The sequence below is a fragment of the Strigops habroptila genome, chromosome 8 (genome assembly GCF_004027225.2).
Source record: "Strigops habroptila isolate Jane chromosome 8, bStrHab1.2.pri, whole genome shotgun sequence".
NCBI lineage: Eukaryota > Metazoa > Chordata > Aves > Psittaciformes > Psittacidae > Strigops > Strigops habroptila.
The window spans coordinates 47,106,426-47,128,010 of NC_044284.2; the positions used below are offsets into that span (position 1 = coordinate 47,106,426).

The 21,585-nt window shown below is 55.5% G+C and overlaps 1 protein-coding gene across 2 annotated transcripts; it reads right to left on the reverse strand.

Annotated features, from left to right (window-relative positions):
• Window positions 1-518: 518 nt before the first annotated feature.
• Window positions 519-20,659, reverse strand: TRPM2 (transient receptor potential cation channel subfamily M member 2). 2 transcript variants are annotated; one of them, XM_030495763.1, is made up of 33 exons: window positions 20,476-20,659; window positions 18,017-18,283; window positions 17,589-17,674; window positions 16,938-17,106; window positions 16,255-16,435; window positions 15,694-15,860; window positions 15,081-15,261; window positions 14,211-14,272; window positions 13,830-14,030; window positions 13,349-13,451; window positions 12,988-13,109; window positions 11,554-11,904; window positions 10,939-11,076; window positions 9,991-10,120; window positions 9,541-9,686; window positions 9,268-9,380; window positions 8,931-9,144; window positions 8,278-8,396; window positions 7,633-7,765; window positions 7,327-7,498; window positions 6,672-6,855; window positions 6,217-6,398; window positions 5,943-6,075; window positions 5,737-5,824; window positions 5,076-5,163; window positions 4,774-4,925; window positions 4,165-4,241; window positions 3,972-4,073; window positions 3,573-3,659; window positions 3,282-3,387; window positions 2,621-2,722; window positions 2,134-2,250; window positions 519-1,882 (listed from the first exon to the last, which is right to left on the reverse strand). In XM_030495763.1, exons 2-33 carry the CDS (start codon window positions 18,209-18,211, stop codon window positions 1,757-1,759), a joined length of 4,527 nt encoding a protein of 1,508 aa, XP_030351623.1. In that variant the 5' UTR covers window positions 18,212-18,283; window positions 20,476-20,659; the 3' UTR covers window positions 519-1,756. The 2 variants fall into 2 exon arrangements, with proteins under 2 accessions (XP_030351623.1, XP_030351625.1); XM_030495765.1 differs by lacking the exons at window positions 10,939-11,076; window positions 11,554-11,904; window positions 12,988-13,109; ... (8 more) ...; window positions 18,017-18,283; window positions 20,476-20,659 and adding an exon at window positions 10,407-10,489.
• Between the last annotated feature and the right edge of the window lie 926 nt (window positions 20,660-21,585).

Below are 21,585 nucleotides of genomic sequence, written 5' to 3' on the forward strand. Positions count from 1 at the left end.
GGGAAACGGGAGGGAGCGGGGGGCGGCGGGGACACCGGCAGCACAGCCGCGGGTGCTGTGCGCGAGTGGCCGCACGGAGCCCTTTGGTGCCGTGATTGAGTGATGCTCATTAGGTTTCAGCAGTGCCCAGGCTGTGGTTGCTGCTCTGGCTCAGGGCTGCAGGGCTGGAAGCTTTATCAGCTGCTATAAGGCACGATTGCCTCTTCCCTCCCCAGCCATCCGCCTGGTCCTGGGCAGAGCATGGTGATGGGCCACCACGAGCAGACATGGAGCCGGTCAAGAGCAGTGGTAGAAGGTAGTGTGCCACTGCTTTGATACACAGCTTGCTTTCCAGCAGCTCCTCGACATTGACTCAAAATGTGTCATGTCATCTCTGCAGCGAGTGTTGGGGGTATGAGTCTGCAAGCAAAGTGAGTCTGTGCAACGAGAACACTCAAACTGGGCTCATCTTGGAAGTGCGCTCCAAATGTGGCCTCCAGGAATGGCCCCTGGTTAAACACCATAACAGACCACTAGCCTTTAGTTGTTTAATACATGTTTTATTGAGCTGGGTTGAATAAATTGCCAGTCTGACACGCACCCTCCCTCGCCAAGACCCAGTGCGTCACTGATGAAAATGCAGTTGTGGTGTGGTGGCCACCAGTGTGGGAAGAACAGCCCTCGCTGGCCAGTGTCTGATCCATCGGGAGAGGGTGGAGGAACTGCAATCCCACCCTTAGCAGTCCCAGGTATAATATGCCACCATAGAGCTGTTCTGGACTATCGAGAAATGTCTCCAATGTGCCTTGTTCTCCCCGTGGCAGGCACAGAAAAGGTGTGTGAAGGACCCTTCAAGAGCAGAGATGTCTAGGATGGGCAAAATGATGTCCTCTCTCCTGTTCTTACCTACCCAAGGGACCACAGAGCACGAATCACCTGGGTCCCAGCAAGATGTCCCTTTCCATCCATGTGCACAAGGGGATGGGGGCAGGCAGGTGACATTTAGGTCGTGCCTTGGCTCAGCCAGCAGGAAGGAGTTCAGCTACAACATGGTGCTCAGCATACACATGCAGGATCGCATAACAGTATGGGACACGGGGACTGGACCTTTATGGAGCTATGAAACCATGGGTAGATAAGCCAAGAGCAGCTCACACCTTCAGAAGTGCTGGATCACAGCTCAGGACCACGTTGTTGGGTCTGAGGCAACCGGAGATATGGGGACAGCTGCCACAGGAGTGACTTGCATGACAATTAGGGCCTTTTGGTGTGAAAAACCCCAATCCTTCTCCAGAGCAGTCCTCCAGGAGCTGTGGTGGTGGGGCTTCCAGGGCTCAGAGCAGGAGCAGGGGAGCAGAGGTGCCCCGTGGATGTCCTGAGTGGAGGGGTAGTTGGGGCTGACAAGTCCCCAGTGCCCACACTGAAGCAAAGAGCATGTGGGAACTGAGAGAAGGAACACCTTGCAGGAACAGCCCTGTGGCTCTGCTTGGCCCAAGCCCTGGGCTAGTGATGCGGTTGATGTGGAAGCACCAAGACACAGGCTGGGGCTGAGCTTGGTGGCTCAGGTGACTGGGATGCTGTGTAGGCGCTGCCCAGGCAGCCCCTGTCCCCAGCTGGTGGGGAGGGGACAGTTTTTGTCCCAGAGACCTGCAGTGTAAATTCATGGTAGCAACCAAAGTACCTGGTCTCCAGTCTCACAGGTGAGCGGGGGTAGAGCTGCAGGTCCCGACCAAAACCTGGTCTGGGGCAGCAGGAGGCCTGGCCTGTGCCTGAGGACTCAATAGTAGGCATCAAGGAGGGTTGAGATCTTGTGCAAGAACTTCTTGTGGTTGGCGTGCAGAGGGATCCTCTTGTCCAGCACCTGCCAGCGGATGCACAGCTCCGGATCGCAGCCCTGAAGGAACTGGAAGAGGACCAGAGACATCACGTATGTGCTGCCAGCAATGAGTGCCAGCCGTGCTCAACAGCACCTCCAGTCCCCAGCATCCTGCCCTTTCTTTTTGGGGTCACTGTTTCAGTGCCACCCCGTATTCACCCCCGTGTGCTTCCTCCACTGCTGGAGACCCCCCGTCCTGACGTGAGTGAGATCTGGGGCTGGAGATGTGGCTCCCCAGAGAGCCAGGCCAGGGAGAGGCAGAGGAGAGAGGCCCATACCGAGTTCAGCCGCTTCATCTCCACGTCGTTCTGGCTGTTGAAGTGCACGCTGACAGCGACCGTCTCAACCCAGGCGTTATCCGTGTTGCGGGGGTCGTCAAGGTACCCCTTGTGTACCTGTGCACAGTGAAGGAATGCAACATTAGCAGAGCCCTTATCACATCTCTGAGTGCACCAAGAGGCCCTGATAGTGGGGGGGGACATCATCCCACAGCTCCTCTGCTCTGCTGGAGACCAGCACCCTGTTACCACTGCAGCTGGAGCTGTGGAGAGCAGTTGCATCAGGCATAGGCACTGGTGTGTGCAGCCCATCCCTGGGATCCCTGAGCTGCCTCCCTGCATGGTGAGAGCCTCTTTCAGTGTGTCTCCACCTCCCTGGGGCATCCGTCCCTGGTGGGAACAGTGGCCAAGGGGTGATGCACCCTGCCGCTGTACCCTGGCGACACCAGTGTGCCCCTGTACCATTGGGACACCCGCATGCGCCCACCTCAGTGCCTTGTTTCAGCAAGTTCTGGAACTGGGGCCAGAACTCCCGGCGCAGGATCCACTTCAGCTTTAGTGGCAGCGTCTCACCTGGCTCCAGTGACCCCTGTGCCAAAGCAGATGTCAGATGTGGGACCTTCTATTAGCCCAGCCTCTCTCATTGCCACCAGCTTGGCCATCAGGCAGTTGCCACCACTGCAGAAGATGCCACAAGCTCTGGTGGAGGGAGCAAGCAGCAGTGGTTCCTCTTTCCCTCCCTTTTCCCATCCCTCCCTCTCCCACCAGAAGTCTTCAGCTGCGCCCAGGCAAATATCTGAGTTTGGCTGATTCAACCCCTGGACCTCCCTGTTGAAGGACACTGTGCCAGTGGCTTCACATGCTCACATGAATGATACGTGAGAACTGAAGCCATGGAGGAGAAGAAGGAGGGAGAAGCAGGAGGCAGTGGGTCAGGATCGGGGGGGTCTGTAACAGGACCACTGCTCACCCAGCACTGCTGGCAGCACAGCCCCACATGCAGATGCTCTGTGGGAAGGGCAGAGGCACCTACTTGGACAAGGCTGTGACTCCTACCTGTGTTTTCCCTTTTTGGCAGGACATCCAGCTCTCAGCTGGCCCCATCTCCCCAGACCCTTCTGCACCAGCTGGTTTCCACCAGCTCTTACCCCAGGCAGAGCCCAGACATCTGACAGTGGGTACTGGGCTACAAGGACTTCCAGCATCTTCTTCAGGCTCTTCCTTATAATGGACCCATCCAAATTCCTCCTCCATCTGTGAGAGAGGCCCCTGTTACGTTGCAGCTGGACTCAGCTCCCCCCTGCCCAGCAGTGGTTGAATGGGCAGGGTTGGGTTTTGCCAGGTCCCAGTCTCTTCCAGATGGCTTTGTGCCCCCTTTTCCATGCCACCTCCCCAGCTCTGTCCTGGAGCAGGACACCTCTCTGTCCCCACATACTCACCGAGTCACGATAGGGTGCAGGGCATGGTTGGGACCAAAGCAGTGCAGCCTCCCTCGGCCTCGCAGGCCCGTCCTGCCCATGGGGTTCCTGGCAGGGAGAGAGTGAGTAGGCTGCAATGGTGCCAGGGACCCTCTGCGTGTCCCTGTACCCCTTCCCAAATTTCCCACCAGCGCACTGCACCTCTTCTGCACACTGGCATTCTTTTGGGGGGAGGGGGAGAACAGTCCTGAGGATGATGCATGCCATTATCCCTACCCCACCATTAGCCACAGGGAAGTGGGGAGGGGATGATGGATGCATTCAGGCCCCACTGAATTCTCCGTCTCCCTGGTGCTTTGCCTACAACCTGGCACCTCATCTCCCACTAAGCCCACCTGCCCCCATGGTGGATGCACTCACAGGGGCAGCCCATCCTGCACAATGTAGAGGCCGTGGAAGCTCTGCCGGTCAATCAGCCCATCCATGGTGTTGTAGTTGATCTTCAGGAGAGACTCCAAGGAGCTGGGGAGCAGGAGGCAGCCCGGCAGGGAGGGCTGGCTGTGCCACCCAGGGGAAGGGGCAGAGGAGTGGGGAGCCGCAGGGGGACACTCACAGGCTGAACGGGTCCTGCACAGCCATGTCCTTGTGCTCAGCAGAGTAAGTGGGAGGGTCGTAGAGCGCAAAGTCCACCTGCAGAGCACATGGTCATATCAGGCCCCCCTTGCGTCTCTGCTCCAGCAGCAGGCAGGGGCTGGACCCCTGAGGATGCTTTCTGCCCCAGTCCCATCCTTTGCCCAGCTTGTGGCATCACTCCCCGAGGCATGTAGGGCTCCAGGCCCTGTTCGAGGCTGAGCTCAGGGTCTTGGCTGGAGGGTTGGTGCCTCTCGCTCATGCCCCTGTGGAAGCCAGTGACACTTCCTGTCCCTGACCCTGGGCCAGCCCTGATTCAGGCAGTTGTACCCTCTGCTTCCCAACCAAGCATTCCCAGGTATCTCTAGCACTGCAGATCCCAGCAGGAACAATGCCCGTTCACCTCTCCTTGTCCCTCTCAGAGCGTCAGAGCAGCTGCTCTAGGAAGCCGCTTGTCCCAGGGCTGGGAAGAACAGGAGCTCCCAAGTGTGATGTGGGTGTGACAAGGAGTCTGTTCTTCTTCCCACAGCCATGGGGATCTGCCCCATGGTCCCCCCCTACCAGCCCTGCTGCCCAGGGCCACAGCTCCTACCTCCCAGGGCACCTTCTCATCTGGCACAGGGAAGCGGCGGGTGTGAGACCCTGGGTACAGGAGGTTTCGGGCAAGCACATGGTACGGTGACTGGCTCTCTTCTGGTTTCCCCTCCAGGCCAACCTCCTTTGTCTCCAAGGCTTTGCCCGAGCCTGTGAGGCAGACACAGACAGTGAGTGCCTGCAAAGCAGGGTGCTGAGCCTGGTGCTGGGGACTGTGCCTCTGCTGAGGGGGCTGGCTGGGCTTTGCATGGGGATGCTGCTGTCCCTTGGGCTCCCCCGGTGCTGCTGGGCTCTGCTTACCCACAGATGGCACATCCTCTCCTGCGCTGAATCCATTGTCCTGCAGCGCCTGCATTATCCACCTGAGGGCCTGGGCGCTCTGATGTACCTGTGTGTGATAGGAGAAGGTCAGCCCCCCCGGACCCTCACTGACCACCAGGCTCCCTGCGCGGGTGGGGTGTGGAACAGCTCCACAGGAGGGGACAGAGAGTGCCCCATGTCCAGAGGTTCTCTATGGTCCTCTCGGGGTAAGGGGAAGAGCTGGGTCACATCTAACTGCTTGGGTGACCATGGGAGCAGAGCCTCATCCCACGACTTTGCACCTTCATCCTGTTCATTTTGGAGTCAAACAGAACATTTCCCATTACCTTTTTCCTCTCAGATGTTATTGTTTTCATAGAATCATAGAATAGTTTGAGTTGGAAGGGACCTTAAAGCTCATTTAGTTCCGCTCCCCTGCCACGGGCAGGGACACCTTCCACTAGAGCAGGTTGCTCCAAGCCCCTGTGTCCAACCTGGCCTTGACACTGCCAGGGATGGGGCAGCCACAGCTTCTCTGGGCAACCTGTTCCTGTTTGAAGGGTCATTGATTCAGAGGAGCTTTCTCTTGTGCCCCGGGTCCGTTGACTCAGCCCCTGGAAAACCCAACCTTCCTTACGTAATCACCCAGCTTTTGCCTCACCTGGTCTTCCAGAGAGATCAGTCTCCACTCCACCAGCCCTGTCCTCTTCACCCGGTCCAAGTCTAGCAGGTCTGCCAGCATGTCCACCCTGGAGGGACAGTGCAGAGAGGAATGCCCTCAGCAGCCACCCCTGTGCTGATCCCAACTCTTCCCTGCCTGGGACACTGGAGATCAGAAGTATGTCTGTGTCTCAGGAGTGCTGGTACCTCTGTGCAATGTCTCGGATCTTTTGCTCTGTGTTCTGCTTCTCCCGGCACTGCTGGTTCTGCAGGTAGCTCTCCTTCAGGTACATCTCCCAAGAGAGGAGGGCAGCTTCTTCATTCTTCTCCAGCTTCTCTTCTGTCCAGGGAAGGAGATGTCAGACCCTTGGGTACCCCAAACCCCACTAACCCAGCCCACACACCACGCCGTGTGCTTTGGTGCACAGTGCCATGCACCCAGGAAGGGGCAAAGGGCAGGAGGGGAGATGCTGGTCCTCACTGAGCTGCCTGTGGCTGGTGGCCGGCCTGTGGAGCAAGCCCCGCTGGACCAGGATCTGCAGGTGGTTGAGGAGGATGAAGGGTGGAGGCGCAGGCGGGCGGCCGTGGTACTCCTCAATCAAGTCATGCCGCTGGAACTTCCAGATCTGGTCTGTGTGCTGTTGGACCTGCTGGAAGGTGTAGCTGGGGCAGAGCCCAGGTGTCAGCCATGCCGTGAGGATGAGAGGGCACATCATGTCTGTATAGTGCCCCAGCTCATACCCAGCTCCCTGATCAGCCCTGACCTGCACCCGCTGCTTCCACCATATCTATAGCCCCCCTCAAACCACCCCTATGCTCTGCTCAACATGTGCCCCAGGACCCTCCTTGCACCTTCTCAGTGGGCAGTGCCCTGGCCATGGCCAAGCCTGTAAACAAGGCTTCAGTGCCAGGCCCATGGGGTCAGGTTGGACTCACTTGAACATGGCGATGAGGAGGTTGAGGAGGAGGATGTTGGTGAAGAGCAAGTACAGGCACAGTAAGATGACTGTCAGCCAGTCTGGGAAGATGGGTTTCTTGTTGTCTTCATTTGTCTCTGGGCACTTGGGCTTGTAGGGGTCAGTCCCATTGGGGCTGCACTGGTCAATGTTGAAGTTCACGCCTGCAAGAGAGCACAGCATGACTCACTGCAGCCAAACCTTGTGGTGTCTCAGGGAGCATGTTGGGTCTCTGGAAGGGGCCAGCATCCAGGGAGCTTAGCACCAGGCACAATTTGACCTCAGATCTGCATCATGCCAGGTCCTCCACTCAACGCCACCAGCTTTGCAGCTGTGGCACTGAGCTGGATTGGCTCACGGATCTGTGCCTTTGCTAGTGTGCTCTCTTGACTGCTTGTGCAGGTGCAGTCCTTGGGTTTGCATTGGTGGCAATGGCCCCAGTGTGGTGGAGCAGGGCTCCATCCCCACGCCCTGTCATTGCTTCTGACATTGTTCCTGGAGAGGAGCCCTGTGTAGGACTTCCATGGGCCAACAAGGCAGGAGCCAGGCAGATTGCAGCATGAGCTTGGTACTCCTCAGCCTTGCCACAGCCACCCTGACCATGCCACATGCTGTCACAGGCCAGTGTCCCTTACCATCGATGTAGGAGGGAATCTGCCCAAAGATGGTCAGGTAGGAGTGGTAGACCACGCCACGGAAAAGCCACTCCACACGCTCCTCGTTGTGAATCAGGATGGCCTGCTTGGCCACCCCAAAGGACACGACCCATACTGCTAGCAGGAAGAGGAAGAAGAAGACATCCTTCATCTGCAGAAAACAGAGGGGAAGCAAAACTGTGTCCTGGAGCAAACCCCGCTCCAGGATCAGGATAGGGTAACACTGGTGGCAGGCATCCAGATGCTCTAGCTGATCACCCTGGCAGGAGGGAGGGCAGCTCTCACCATGCGCTTCACAATGATGATCTTGGGCCCCAGCGTTTTACTGACAGTGAAAATGTGCATCAGACGCAGGCAGAAAATGATAAAAGCCAGTGACAGTATGATGCGCCCGGGATATAAAGTTGATGGGATCAGCCTGGGCACAGAAAAGAGGAAAGGAAACATCTCAGTGCCACCAGTGTTGGGTTTTCTCTGATCTCGCAGCATTACATTTCTGCAGTATCAGTGAGCTTCCCCAGAGTGCTGGGTGATAGCTGCAGCATGAAAAACATCTCTCTGAAAAGCAGCTGAAAGCAGAGGCAAAATGGACAGGATTAATTACATGACCATGAAAAAATCTTAGGATCGCAGAATCATCGAATCATCTAGGTTGGAAAAGACCTTTAAGATCATCAAGTCCAACCTTTACCCCAGGACTGCCAAGGCCACCACTAAACCATGTCACTAAGGGCCTCTTCTACACATTTTTTTGAACACTTCCATGGATGGTGATTCCACCACTGCCCTGGACAGCCCGATCACTTCCCTGGGAAGCCATCCTCATTGGACTTTGGAAGAAGAAATTGCATTTAAAAAACGTGCACAAATCTCACACTGGTTTTGTAGTCTACAGCTGTGGCTTGAGCCACAAGTGGGTCTGCAACTCACCTGCAAGTCAGCCCTGTGATAAAGACTAGAATGGCACAGATATCCAACCTATTCCAGAAGTCCTTGAAGTACAGGGAAGCCATTTTCACAACCCCAAACCCATCTGGATCATACAACAGCTGTTGGGAAGAGAAGAGGGGTTGGTATTTCAGTGAAAGCCTTGTTAGATACTCATGTGCCTTGTAGTGGGGAGGGACCACACAGACCTGCTGGCCACCACCAGACCCTCTTGCTTACCCAAAGTTAACCTTTTCTACAGGGACATGGAAGAAGCATGGGGAGAGGCAGACATATGGGGCTTTTTAGTCAGGTGAAGAAAGGCACTGAGATGTTGAAGCAAATCAAATATCAAGCAAAGCCTGGAAATAAATGCCCAAGGAAAGAGGTGGTCCTTCCATCTCCTAATGTTTTCAGCTCAAAACAGCGTGTCTTTCTGCAAGTACCTGGGCCAGGCCAGACACAGCCAAGAAAGTTCTCTGGCCTCAGAGACGGAGGGGTCTGGCAGTCCCTTGTGCTGGGACCTCTCTGAATGGATGGTGACATAAAAAGCAACTTAGGAACATGAGCTACACAGGACCTTCCAGAAGCATACAGGGGGGTGTCTCTCTCCCTCCTCTCACCTCCTCCCAGCCCCTGCTCTGCCTGCCCCATACCTGGCGGGTCTCCTCACACACCAGGGAGAAGAGCCAGAAGTAGAGGAGGTACTCCCACCAGGATGGCACCGGCTGGAAGTCAACCATCAGGACGTAGGCAAAGAGCAGGAGAAAGGTGAAGTAAGAGAGGATGTTCATGTAGAAGATGACGACAGGCGCTGTGAAGAAGGCTCGGAGCCGTGTCATGCAGCCCATCGGCTGCAGCCTCTTCTCCCTGTGAGGAAGAGGGGCTCAGCTGCCCAGGGAGATGCCACAGCAGTGTCTCCCAGCCAGGTGCAGGGTGAGGCTGGAGGAAATCCATGCCTTGGTGCACGCATGCCCCAGCCTCAAGAAGTACCTGAAGGTGATGAGGCCAGTGTAGAGAAGTGGGAAGAACAATGTGCATGCAATAACCTGCCAAAGCCCGTTGTCCACACACATCTGCCCCCACCAGACTTTGGTTAGAAAGGCCTGTGAGGAGAGAGGAAGAGAGGCACTGGTTACAGGAGCACCCCAGCCTGTCAGAGAGGGGCTGGAGGACAGAGCCCCACAGCTGCCAACCAGGAACCCTGGGTCAGGGGTAGGGGACACTTAGGCACTTCCCCTCTATGCACCACTGCTGGGAACCCACCTGGACACCCCCATGGGACACAAAATTCATGTTCTTGGCCTCCAATGCCAACTGCAGACAGGTTGTCTTCCCCCAGGCCTCAGAGACACGGGTGAGAAGCTTCTGGGCTCTCTCTTCATCCTTGCGGTAGCAGTCTGTGAACACGCCTGGCCAGGCAGGTACCAGGGAGACATGACTGAGCTGCTGGACCATATTGGTGCTCAGCAAGGTGCCCACAGAGCCACCCTTTTCAGCAGGATCTGGGCATTACACCTCACAGTGGCACCCTCTGTGCTCCCACCACCACCGAGGCACAGTCCTCGCACCTCCACAACCCCAACCTTCATGAAGAGATCCTTGTTTGGCACCACTGGCTGCAGACATCCCTCACCCCAGACACCTCCTGGACAAAGCCATCCAGCCCTGCAGGGTGCAAGAGCAGCTCTGGGTTACTGGTCCCCTCCTGCTCACCCATCGCCTTTTGCTCGTACTGCTCAGCCAGGGCCAGCATGTCCTCAGTGGTGTCGGTGTCTTCCTCCTCCTTGGCCAGCTCCTTCAGGATTTTGCTGCAGGCCAGCGCGGCCGCCATGCAGTCCTGGCTCTGGAGCAGAAGAGGACAGAGAGAGCATGGGGATCTGCGCCCTGTCCTGCAGGTCCCAGTAGTCCTGCCAAGCCCTCCACAGCTCCCACGTGGAAGGAAGGAGGATGTCCCAAGCATACTGCTCCTCAGGATGGACAGCTTGCCGTGACAAGGGCTGAGAGCAGGGGTAGTAGGTAACCCACTGCCACAGGGAATCTGGGGTTAACCCTGCTCTCCTTGTGGAAAGCCTTGGGTGATGGGGCAGTGTGTCTGCGTGGTATGGTCACTATGCCACCAGCCACTCTACCTCTTGTCCAGGGGTGCTGTTTATGGGGGGAAGCCTTCTGCAGCTGCTGTGCCCCTGCGTCCTGCCTGTGGTGTGCTGAACTCTCTCTCAGCTTTTGGAAGGAAGAACACACTTCTGACCAAGTACATCACCTCTGCCCGCAGCATGCATTTTCATATACTCATAGAACCACAGAATGGTTTGGGCTGGAAAGGATCTTAAAGATCATCTAGTTCCAACCTGCCTGCCATGGGCAGGGAGACCTTTTACTAGACCTCAAAGCCCCATCCAACCTCCTGACCTTGAACACTTCCAGGGATGGGACATCCTTAGCTGGGACGGGATCTTGCCATGAGGATCTTGCCTCATGGTGTGGCTGGGGATGAACATCAAATGTCCACAGGCCCACTAGCTGTCTCACATCTGGCTGGGGGTCAGACTCGGGCACTGCTAGGGGCCAGCTCGCCTGCTGTCCCAAATCTTTCCTCTTGGGGCTGAGATTTGGCTCCACCTGAGCCTCTCAGCTCAGGCCAACAGCTCTGGGCTGTGATACCTGGGCCCAGATGATTTCTGCCAGCTGCTTGCGGTTCTGGACCACAGCCCAGATAAGCAGGTCGCGGACTGGGTCCATGGTGAAGGTGGCTCGGCCAGCAGAGCGCTTGTAGAGGGACCGGAGACTTGAGCTCTGGACCTGCAAGGCATGCGGGGTCAGAGCTGCTCCCCTGCCAAGGGGCTGCAAAGAGCAGGCAGCCCCTCAACACAAAGCTGCTCCTGACCCCTGGGTGACTGCTTCCTCCATCCATGGAAGAGCCTTTGCTGCAGATCACAGGGTGGCCAGGCAGGGTGGCCAAACTGGACTCATCCTGGAAATGCCATGTTTTCTAGGGTCAGGATCATGTGCGGATGTGCCCAGCCTGTCCAGTGCACCCATCCCACTGGGTCCTGTCCACCAGCATCACAAGGACACATGGTGCTGCCGGTATAGGAGGGTGTGAGTTACACTTTGGATGTGGGGCAGATGACTTGGGTAGGGCTCTAAGGGACTTTAAGTGAGATTCTTGAGCAGGCAAGAAGACAGACAGCCAGCTGCAACCCGCAGGACAGCTTCTTGAGCCCACATCCCCCTCCCAAATGCAACCCTGCCACCACGTCACCTGGAGATACATACATTCAGATTGATGTGTGGGACAGGGATGGAGGGCCGGGGCCGCTCTGTGTGCTTGGGCTTGGGGTAGAGAGGCTGTGTGGAGCAGCCCAGCAGCTCCCGCAGCACCTGGGAGACATGGTGCAGTTGGATTCTTGGCATTTTGGAGCCAGCCATGTGCTCTCTCTCCTCCAGCAGGACCTTCTGCAGCTTGCTGTGGAACAGGCAGGAGGGTGCCATGTTGTCGTAGAGGTAAACCAGGGTGTCCCAGGTGACAAACTCCTTGAGGCGCACTCCCTGCTCCAGGAACAGCTTCACAAACTCTGGCTTGTTGGAGATCAGGGCAGCCGCCATCACGGGGTGCAGATCTGTGGGCTGGCAGGCCAGAGAAGAGGTGAGGGCCTCCAGCACCCCAGAGCAGGATTTCACCACGCTCCTCACTCAGGGGGAAGATTTTATCCCTGAGCACACAAGGAGCTTCTGGGTGTGAGGAAGCAGCTGGGAGGTACTGAGGCTTGTGGGACATATAAGAGAGACAATCTTGTGGGTTAGTATGTCCCCTCCTCTCAGCCTTTGTGGGGTTTTTCTTTCCAAGGCAACCTTTATATGTGCCCAGAAGTGAAAGCAAGCCCTGTGGGTAAGGGAGTTCATGTTTGTCCTGACAGGAAGGTATCTGCTGACCTTCTGCCACAGTTTGGTTTCAGACTCAGCTTTTCATACCAGCCACGCTGGTCCAGGGCTGCAGCATCTGTAACAGCCCTGGCCTGCATCAGCTAATCTGAGAGCCTGCCTTGTCCTCTCTTCCTGACCAAGCTGTGGATCTTTCTTGGGCTGTGTGTTTTCACACCATCAAATATTTCCTCTTTGGGTTCCTAGGTCCCACTAGCCCTTCCCAGCCCCACAAAAGGTATGTGAACTGGGGGACCCCACCTGTTGAACGAAATAGGAAAATCCCTTCCAAGTCCCACAGCCCCATCAGAAAGGACAGATATCCCTGCTCAGCTTTGACTTCCCAACAGCAGGATCCGGTGTGGGGTAGCAGAGCTGGCTTGTGCTGTGCACTGCCCTGCTCTAGTAAAGTTTGAGCAGGGAAGTGCCAGGCTGCGTGAGATGAGTTTGTCAATGTGGTGTGAGCAGTAAGAGATATTTTTGGCTCTGGGGTGGTGGAAAATGCACTGGTTTTGAACAAAATACTTGTCATCTTTGTAAACAACGGTAAGCCAAATAGGACCTTCACAAGTACTGAATTGCAGGATGTGCTTACCTCTGCTTTGGATGTTTGAGAGCAGTTCTGAAATCAGAGCCCCTGGCGATGTAGTGGGAGTTGAGGGTCCAAGAGCAATGCCCTCACAAACTGTCCTTAGGCACAGCTGAGGTGAGAGGTACCCTCCATACTCACAGTCCTCAAGTGGGACCTGACAAGCTGTAAGCCTGACCAGAGAAGTAGCACTGCCTTACCTTCCACTCGTGGTCATCTGTGAAGATCTCGCTCCGAGCAATGTCCACCCTGTTCCAGGCCACAGCTAACTTCAGCTGGTAGTCCCAGTTCTCACAACCAAAGTTGTCCTGGTTCCGGGATGCTGCGTGCAAAGTGCATGCGTTAGAACAGAGGATTGTTTACATAGTGAGAGGATACCACCTGGAAGCCCCCTTGGAGGCCTGGCCTTCTGGGATGAATATCTCTCCCCGATTAGCTCAGCATCACAAGGCTAGGGGACCTCTTTGGTGATCCCATAAGTCAAGCTGCTGCAGGAGGTGACTTGTGATCTCCACCTCATTCACCTCTCCCCATCCTCCCAGGCAGCTCCCCACCCCTCACCTTTGAACAGGGCCTGAAGGATGGCCACATCCACGTCCTGCTGGCCATATTTGCCCTCTCTGAAAATGGTCAGGAGCTGCCGGCTCCGCACTATGTCTTGGATCTACAAGGAGAGCCATGGGCAAGCAATCAGCAGCCTCATCTCCTCCTTGACGCTTCCCACAGCCCCTGATCTGTGTGGGGCAATTCCTTGTTCCTCTTGGGTTGCCTGCAGACCCCCTGTACTGTGTCTCCCAGCCTGGCTGGGGATGATCCCGAATGATACTTCTGCCCAAAGCGAGCAGTCATGGAGGAGCAGAGTTTGAGCCTTTTGGGTGCCCATCAGGACAATGCTGAGCATGGCTGGGGAAGATGGAAGGTTGGCAAAGATGAGCCTAAACTTCACACTGGGAGCCCTCCTGTTCACAGGCAAGGACCCCTGAGGTCCCCTTTGGTCTCCACAAGTGCAGTAAGAGGAGCTGTCTGCCTGCAACAGGCTCACCTTCTTGGTCCACTCCACCACTTTGCCCTCAGTGAATTGCTCATAGGTGTCACGGAAGAACACGCTCAGCTTCTTCTGGATCAAGGCAATGGTTATCTTGGGCACAGGCAGGCTGGCCACTTGTGCAATGACATCGGCCACGCGCCCAGATCCTTCCACGATCACACAGGGGGTCCCATTGGTGATGGCGTTGTAGATGGTCTGCAGCAGAGCGGGGACGCTGGTCCTTAATTCCACCGAGAGACCAGCAGACCCTCTCTGAGCCTGAGAACCACACTGCAGGGGTTCTGCAGCACTCCTGCAGGCTGCATTTCAGCTAGCGTGGCACCATGCTAGCACTGACATCTAAAAGCAGCACCCCAGGCAGGAGCAGCTCCTTACATCAAGTGTCCCTGGGCCTCCTTCCAGCACCACGCACACGATGGGGATCCTGATGGCAACGCCTGCAGGAAAGCAGATCCCAGGGTCACTTCCCTGTGGGGCACACCATAATGCACCTGAATGCAGTCCCTCTGAGCAGTGGGATGTGAAAGGCAAGGCGTGAATGTGAAAGGCACATGCTGGAGCATGTGTGCACGTGTGTTAGAACAGAGGATCATTTATGTGGCAAGAAGATACCACCTGGAAGCCCCCTTGGAGGTCTGGCCCATTGGGAGAAATGACTCTCCCTGATCAGCTCAGCATCACAAGGTTTGGTGACCTGGTAAGTCAATCAGCTGGCTCTTTGGTTTGTATCACTGAGGAACTAGGTTCCACAGTTATAATGATGACCCTCTCATACTCCTTGCCTGGATCCTTCAGGGAAGCCACAGCCTTCCCCCTCACCAGAGGCCAGGATGGGCACCCATTACCAGTCTTCCAGTGCCTAAAGGGGCCAACAAGAAACCTGGAGAGGGACTTTTTACAAGGGCCTGTAGTGACAGGACAAGGGGGAATGGCTTTGAGCTGGCAGAGGGGAGATTTAGATTAGACATTAGGAAGAAATTCGTCCCTGTGGGGAGGGGAGACACTGGCACAGGGTGCCCAGAGAAGCTGTGGCTGCCCCATCCCTGGCAGTCTTCAAGGCCAGGCTGGACGGGGCTTGGAGCAACCTGCTCTAGTGGAAGGTGTCCCTGCCCATGGCAGGGGGTTGGAACTGGGTGAGCTTTAAGGTCCCTTCCAACCCAAACCAGTCTGTGATTCTACCAATGGATGGCCCATCCCACCTTGTGCCCTTCACCAGCCTCAGACCTGGCTATATGTTGCTGTTACCTCCTTTCACCTTGGTCTGCTCCGAAATGAACTTCTCCAGTCTGGTTCTCAGGGGGATTTCCACTCCATACCTCCCGTGAGTCCCATCATCCACCAGGATGAAGTGCGAGTGGTTGCTGTCCAGGCATGACAGGCTGCCTTGGTTCTCCTCATCCAGTACGTACTCAGCGGGAAAGCCACCCTGTAAGATGTAGAAAGAGGCTCTGGGAGAAGCCTACAGAGGAACTCCAGATGCCCAAAGCAACCAGCATGTGTGACAGGAACAGGCCAGCATGTGTGGACAGACTGGCCAAACAGCCGTCCCTATCCTCCCTGCAGTCCTCATGTCAGCCTTGCCCCATGCTTCTCTGTCTCTGTTCCACTTGCCCTCACACCCACCAGGGTCCTCCGAGGAGAAAGGCAGCACCTATACAAGACACTGGGTAGGGTAGAGGAGCTTCTCAGCAAATACCAGCCTGGGACCATTGCTCCTTCTGGTGCAGCTGGGTTTTACCAGGACCACCAGCCACAGGCACATCTTGAAGCACCCATTCCCACCACAGTCCTTGGCAGGGCTTCCCCAGCAGTGCAGACACTGGCAAAGCAAATGCACCTCCGGCTCTGCCTGGCTCACCATGGGCCAGATGAGGCTCTCCCGGTTGTACACGGTCCCCCAGGTGGCTACGCCGATGGTGACAATCTCGCTCTCCTTGTGGCTGCAGCTCAGAATGAAGTCTCTCACTGCCTCTCCCACCTGTTTCATGACGCCAGCGTGGGACCCCCCTGTGATGATCCAGGCCCCTGGGGGTCAGAGAGGGGCTTGGGAAGGGAGAAGCTCTGCTCACAGCAATCTCCTAGCATCCCCCTACATAGCTGCAGGAACACCTTGGAGATGCTCCATCTCCCAGAAGGTGTCTTGCCTGCCCACTACATCAAGTCCAGGCAGCAGAGATGCCTTCTTCAGACCAGTGTTGCATCTCCAAGCCCAACTCCCTATGAGCCTGTTTGCAGTGACTGAGTAAGTACAGTCCGTCTCTGGTGGTGGTAGACCAGACAGGGACCTACAGGCCTCCTGGGCCAACTCAGCATACCCAGAGCAGCCCAACTCACTGAACATAGTGAGTTGGCCGTAGCCAGATGATGAGCCCCTCTCCCACTTCAATCAAAGTGTAGGGAGAGCCTCTGCACCTCTTACCAGTGGTCTGGGCCACTTTGACTAGCCCTTGCCGGAAGATGTTCTTCAGCCTTGGCTTCATGATGAAGTTTTTGGCTCCCCCGGTGACTGAGATGAGCAGGTTGGGTGCATCGAGGCCCCAGTGGTGTGTCATGAGGTGGTAGATGACCCATGGAGGGGTATCCGAAGAGACGCGTACATACTGCAAAAAAGGGATCATATAAGTGTTTTGGGTAAAAACAACAGGGTCAGAGTAACAAGGCACCTCCACGACAATGTCTCCTGTCCCAGGGCAGAACCATGGGCTTCCCATGCCATTTACCAGCAGAGACCTGCATGCCCTAGGTCTTTGTGCATGGTCCTGTTCCAAATCGCTTCCCTGGGACTGTGCATTCCCAAGACAAACCTAAGGACAAGGAACAGCCACTCCTCACAGCATGAAGACCAGGCTCATGGTTTCAGAAATGGACTAGGTACAGGGCTGGGAGAGAGGAGGGATCCTGTCCCAACCTCCTTTCTTCTGCTTGGGTCAGTGTTGCCTTTGGAGCATTTCCACAATTTCCTATCTTCCTCTCATGGCAGATGGGATCTCATACTTGCATCCCATATGCCATGGCAAGACCTGGACACTGTCTCTCCATGCACCACAGACAGGAAAACCAGATCACCTTCCCCATGCACCACAGACAGGAAAACCAGATCACCTTCCCCATCTTCTGCCCCAGGCCTCTGAAGTGGATATCACCGAAGGCATCCGTCGGCATTTCCCGGATATGCGTTCTGGGGTCCCATTCCTTTCCCAGGGAGATGGGAGGTTTGGCAGCATCTTCCAGGTGCTGTTCCCTGAGATAGCCACACTCACACACGACCCTCCTGGAACACACACCACCAGCTTTGCTGGAAAAGCAAAAAGCAAAAAAGCAAAGCCAAAAAGCAAAGCCCAGCTGGGCCCCCCGCCTCAGCCCAGGCAGGAGGAGCTGGCGTTCTCATCAAGAACACCACAGGCGCCAGCATCTCCCACCCAGCCCCTCAAAGCTTATGCAGAAACAAAGGTATTGTTTCAGGGAAAACAGCAAAAACTTGGTATTTCCACCTGTAGAGGTTTAGGGGAGAAATAGTAAGGTTGCTCTGTATGAAGTTTGAATGGAAATGGCTGAGTGTGAAAGTATTGGAAAGGTTGCTCAATGGGACATGGGATATGAGCCATGTGTTGACACACAGTAGGGTGAAGAACCAGTCCAAAAGGAATCTGTGAACCCTCTTGGCACCTGCTCCCTTGACAGAAAGGTGGGATTTTCTGGTGCTGTAGCTTTGTCACAAACACCCCTCCTGCTTTCCTGGACTGTCTGACTTACCCAGAATCTGATGTCTGAGAGCTTTCAACAAAGTAGGTGCACTCTTTCTTCCGGATGTTCTCAGGAATCCATGAGATGAGATTTTCCTGGGGGAGCAGGAAAAGCAGCAAAGGGTCAGGGTTTCTGCAAAGGGCAGAAGTTGTGCCAGGGGCTAGACACCGGGGTGCTTGGAGCAGATGTGGGTGCTTCTTCTGATGTGAAAGAAGAAAGCTCCATCGCTATCTGCAAGGACAAAACCAGGCGTACCCACAGGACAAGAGATATGAGTGCTGGACATTGAACTCAGATGTTTGGGCTTTTTCTGTCTGTCCCTAAAACTAAAGTGATCTGTTATTAATGCTCCCATTAATGAGTCCCTCGATAACTCATTAACATTTTTTCATTGTGTGTGGCCAACCACCCCCTCTTCCAGCACCTCCTGAACTTGCCTTTTCATTGCTGCTGCTGGGGAAATGGGCCTTCCGCCTGCTTTTTGAGACACTGCTACTGCTCTGCTGGAGGTTGGGGACCACCTCGAAGTCACTCATCTTCCTGGGGCGGGTGGCAGAATCATCTCCTCTCTCAGAGCACACCTTGTTCAGTTCTGAGGGGAGCACCTTGGTACACCAGCCACGCATGGCCATGGCTGCTGTGTCCTGAACCACTCAGGCTCCTCTCTCCTGTTCCTAGGATGGGAGGTTCTGAACATCTCCATCCTGAGTGCAGCAGAAAAGAAAAAGAATACCCATGAACTTAAAGCATTGAGGCACCCTGAACATCATTCCTGGTAGGAGAGGGGTCCACGGGAAACCTGCTGGACCCTTGCCATGGTCCTGGCACAGGGGCCACATGGGTGGTGAACCAGGCTCAGCATGTATCATGCTGCCCCAGGGAAGCCCATCGGCCTCTGAAACGAGGTCCCAACACAAGAGGGACATGGAGCTGCTTGAGCAAGTCCAGAGGAGGCCACAAAGATGCTCCCAGGGCTGGAGCAGCTCTGCTCTGGAGACAGGCTGAGAGAGCTGGGCTTGTTCAGAGAAGGCTCCGGGGGGACCTTAGAGCAGCTTCCAGTGCCTAAAGGGGCTGACAAGAAATCTGGAGAGGGGCTTTTTACAAGGGCCTGTAGTGACAGAACAAGGGGGAATGGCTTTGAGCTGACAGAGGGGAGATTTAGATTAGATATTATGAAGAAATTCTTCCCTATGGCGGTGGTGAGACACTGGCACAGGTTGCCCAGAGAAGCTGTGGCTGCCCCATCCCTGGCAGTGTTCAAGGCCAGGTTGGACACAGGGGCTTGGAGCAACCTGCTCTAGTGGAAGGTGTCCCTGCCCATGGCAGGGGGTTGGAACTGGATGAGCTTTGAGGTCTCTTCCAACCCAAACCAGTCTGTGATTCTTGTGCAAGCAGCCCAAGCATGGCCCTGTGTGGAAAATCTGTATCAACACGCACACAGCATTCCTCTGTAGGGGGGTCCTGTGCCCCCTGAAAAGGTGCCCTGAGAGCTCAGAGCTGAGGCTGAGGCACACACAGGCAGTGCTGCGTACTGGGGGCTGCAAAACTCCTGAGCCCTGCCAAATTGCTCATAGCCCCTAATGCTGATCTCCTGAAGTGCTGTGACTGGAGAGCTACTGGAGCAAGGGTGGAAAAGCTCTTGGGTATCTCTGCAGCCCAAAGGGGAAAGTGTCCTCTCAGGGCAGCTGTGATTAAGTAATGGAGGAAACCAGCACTCAGGTAAGGCTCTGATGAAGCTGTAGGGTCATTAGGGCTGTGTTTGAGGAAGATTTTGACTGCCTTTCTGCAAACCAAATTCTGCATCACACCCAAGGTGGGACAAGGAGTGGTGAAGCAAAATCATGGCTCCCACTGTGTTTCCTTCTCATCTCCTTCCCCCAGGCCCAGCGCTGCTGCAGACAGGGAGCAGCAGGGAAAAGCCTTTTTGTCAGGCTCCCTTCCAGGCTCCCTCCAGGAAGTACACGGCCTTAGTGTCCTTAGGAGCCCGGTTTTGGCAGACTGGCTTTCTGCCTCAGCACAACCCACAGCAGATCTAACTGCTGGAGAAAAAGCTGTCAAAATAAGGTCAAACACATCTTTAATTCTTGTTCCTTAATTCTTGACCCCCAGGGCAAGCAGGCCGGTGGGCTTTGGGACATGACCACAAGCCACTCAGAAGCCCATGCAGGAGGGCTCTCACACCAGGTCCTCCATGGGCACCCCCAGGGGGAACAACCATCCTGATAAAAACCCAGAATCACAGAATCCTGGAATGGCTTGAGTTGGAAGGGACCTTAAAGCTCATTGAGTTCAAATCCCCCTGCCATGGGCAGGGACGCCTTCCACTAGAGCAGGTTGCTCCAAGCCCCGTCCAACCTGGCCTTGAACACTGCCAGGGATGGGGCAGCCACAGCTTCTCTGGGCAACCTGAGCCAGGGCCTCACCACCGCCATAGGGAAGAATTTCTTCGTAATATCTAATCTAAATCTCCCCTCTGTCAGCTCAAAGCCATTCCCCCTTGTTCTGTCCCTACAGGCCCTTGTAAAAAGTCCCTCTCCAGATTTCTTCTCAGCCCCTTTAAGCACTGGAAGCTGCTCTAAGGAGCAGCTTCTAAGGTCTCCCCGGAGCCTTCTCTTCTCCAGGTTGAATGCCTGTCCTTATGGGTTTGGGGCCAAGGGCAGAGCATCTCCCGCAGCACCCCCTGACTTCTCCCCCTCTATCCCCTACGGGAGGGGACTGCAACCCCGAGGGACCTGGCAGCCTGCCCCACTGCAGGCACCAGAGGGACCAGATCCCAGAGGTCACCTCTCGGCTGCACAGGGTGGTCTCAGAGCCCATCGGGACAGCCCTGACCGCAGCACCGAGCACACGAACCATGCCCACCCCCCCGCACGACCATCAGCCAGGCTGCCTGTACCTTCCCCGCAGCATCCTCCGGCCGCATCACCAGCTCCTCCACTCCTGTCCTAGGGATTCAGCCCCATGTCCCTCTCCTCCGGCGGGTCATTTTGTCACTGGAGGCACAGGCAGTGAGCGGAGAGCAGGGCAGAGCTGCCTGCAGAAAGGAGGAGATGGCAGGCGGCTGGCAGCTTCCCAGCGAATCAGGCTGCAGCAGCAGTCCCTGCTGGGGTGCTGCGGGCCCCAGTGTGCTGGAGCGGCTGAGTCACGCTCCCGCTGCCTGCAGCAGTGATTTCCTCCCGCAGCCCCTCACTGCCGCCAGCCCCACACAGGGCAAGACGCCTGCAACCGAGCCCCTGTGGCACATATCACCTTCAGGGGTGCTCCGGGGACGGAGGGGCTCCGGCACTCAGATGCTGCTGGAAAGAAGCAGCTCTGATGGAGGTTTGGGTGCGTCACAGGCTTGGCAAGTGTGATGAGAATCCCTTCCCTAAGTGTCAATTCTGATCAGGCTATAATAGGAAGGCATACAACCTGGTCTAGTGGAGGGTGTGATTCTGTGATATATATATATTAGTTATACACTGTGATGTGATGAGGTAGTGGAATTTTACTGGAGAATTTTGGTATTGTTCATGTAAAAGGAGCAAAAGGACAGCCTGGCCCTGAAAAGAAGGGCTTTGTTTCTGGGAAGCTAAGAGCAGTTAATGAAGAGCAAAGAACAGTTTTATCCCTGGGACAACAATGGTAACACCAGGATTCCAGCCTCTCTGACATGGCCTTGAAACCCTGCTGGCATCATCTAGTGTCACAGATCAGTAACTGAGTAATCATAGAATCACAGACTGGTTTGGGTTGGAAGCGACCTTAAAGCTCATCCAGTTCCAACTTCCTGCCACGGGCAGGGACACCTTCCACTAGACCAGGTAATCAGAACAAGACTGACTCCAGGGACGCCTGATCAAATAGACAAGCAGCAAGAATGCTGCAGAAACAGAATGGCTTTGCAAAGTTTTACTGTGATTAGTAATTAGTAGTGTGGCTGTTAGTGATTAGTCCGATTGTGTTGTACCTGAATGCTTGAAGGGTATAAAAACCCTGTTTAAAACCCCATTTGGGTGCCCCAGTG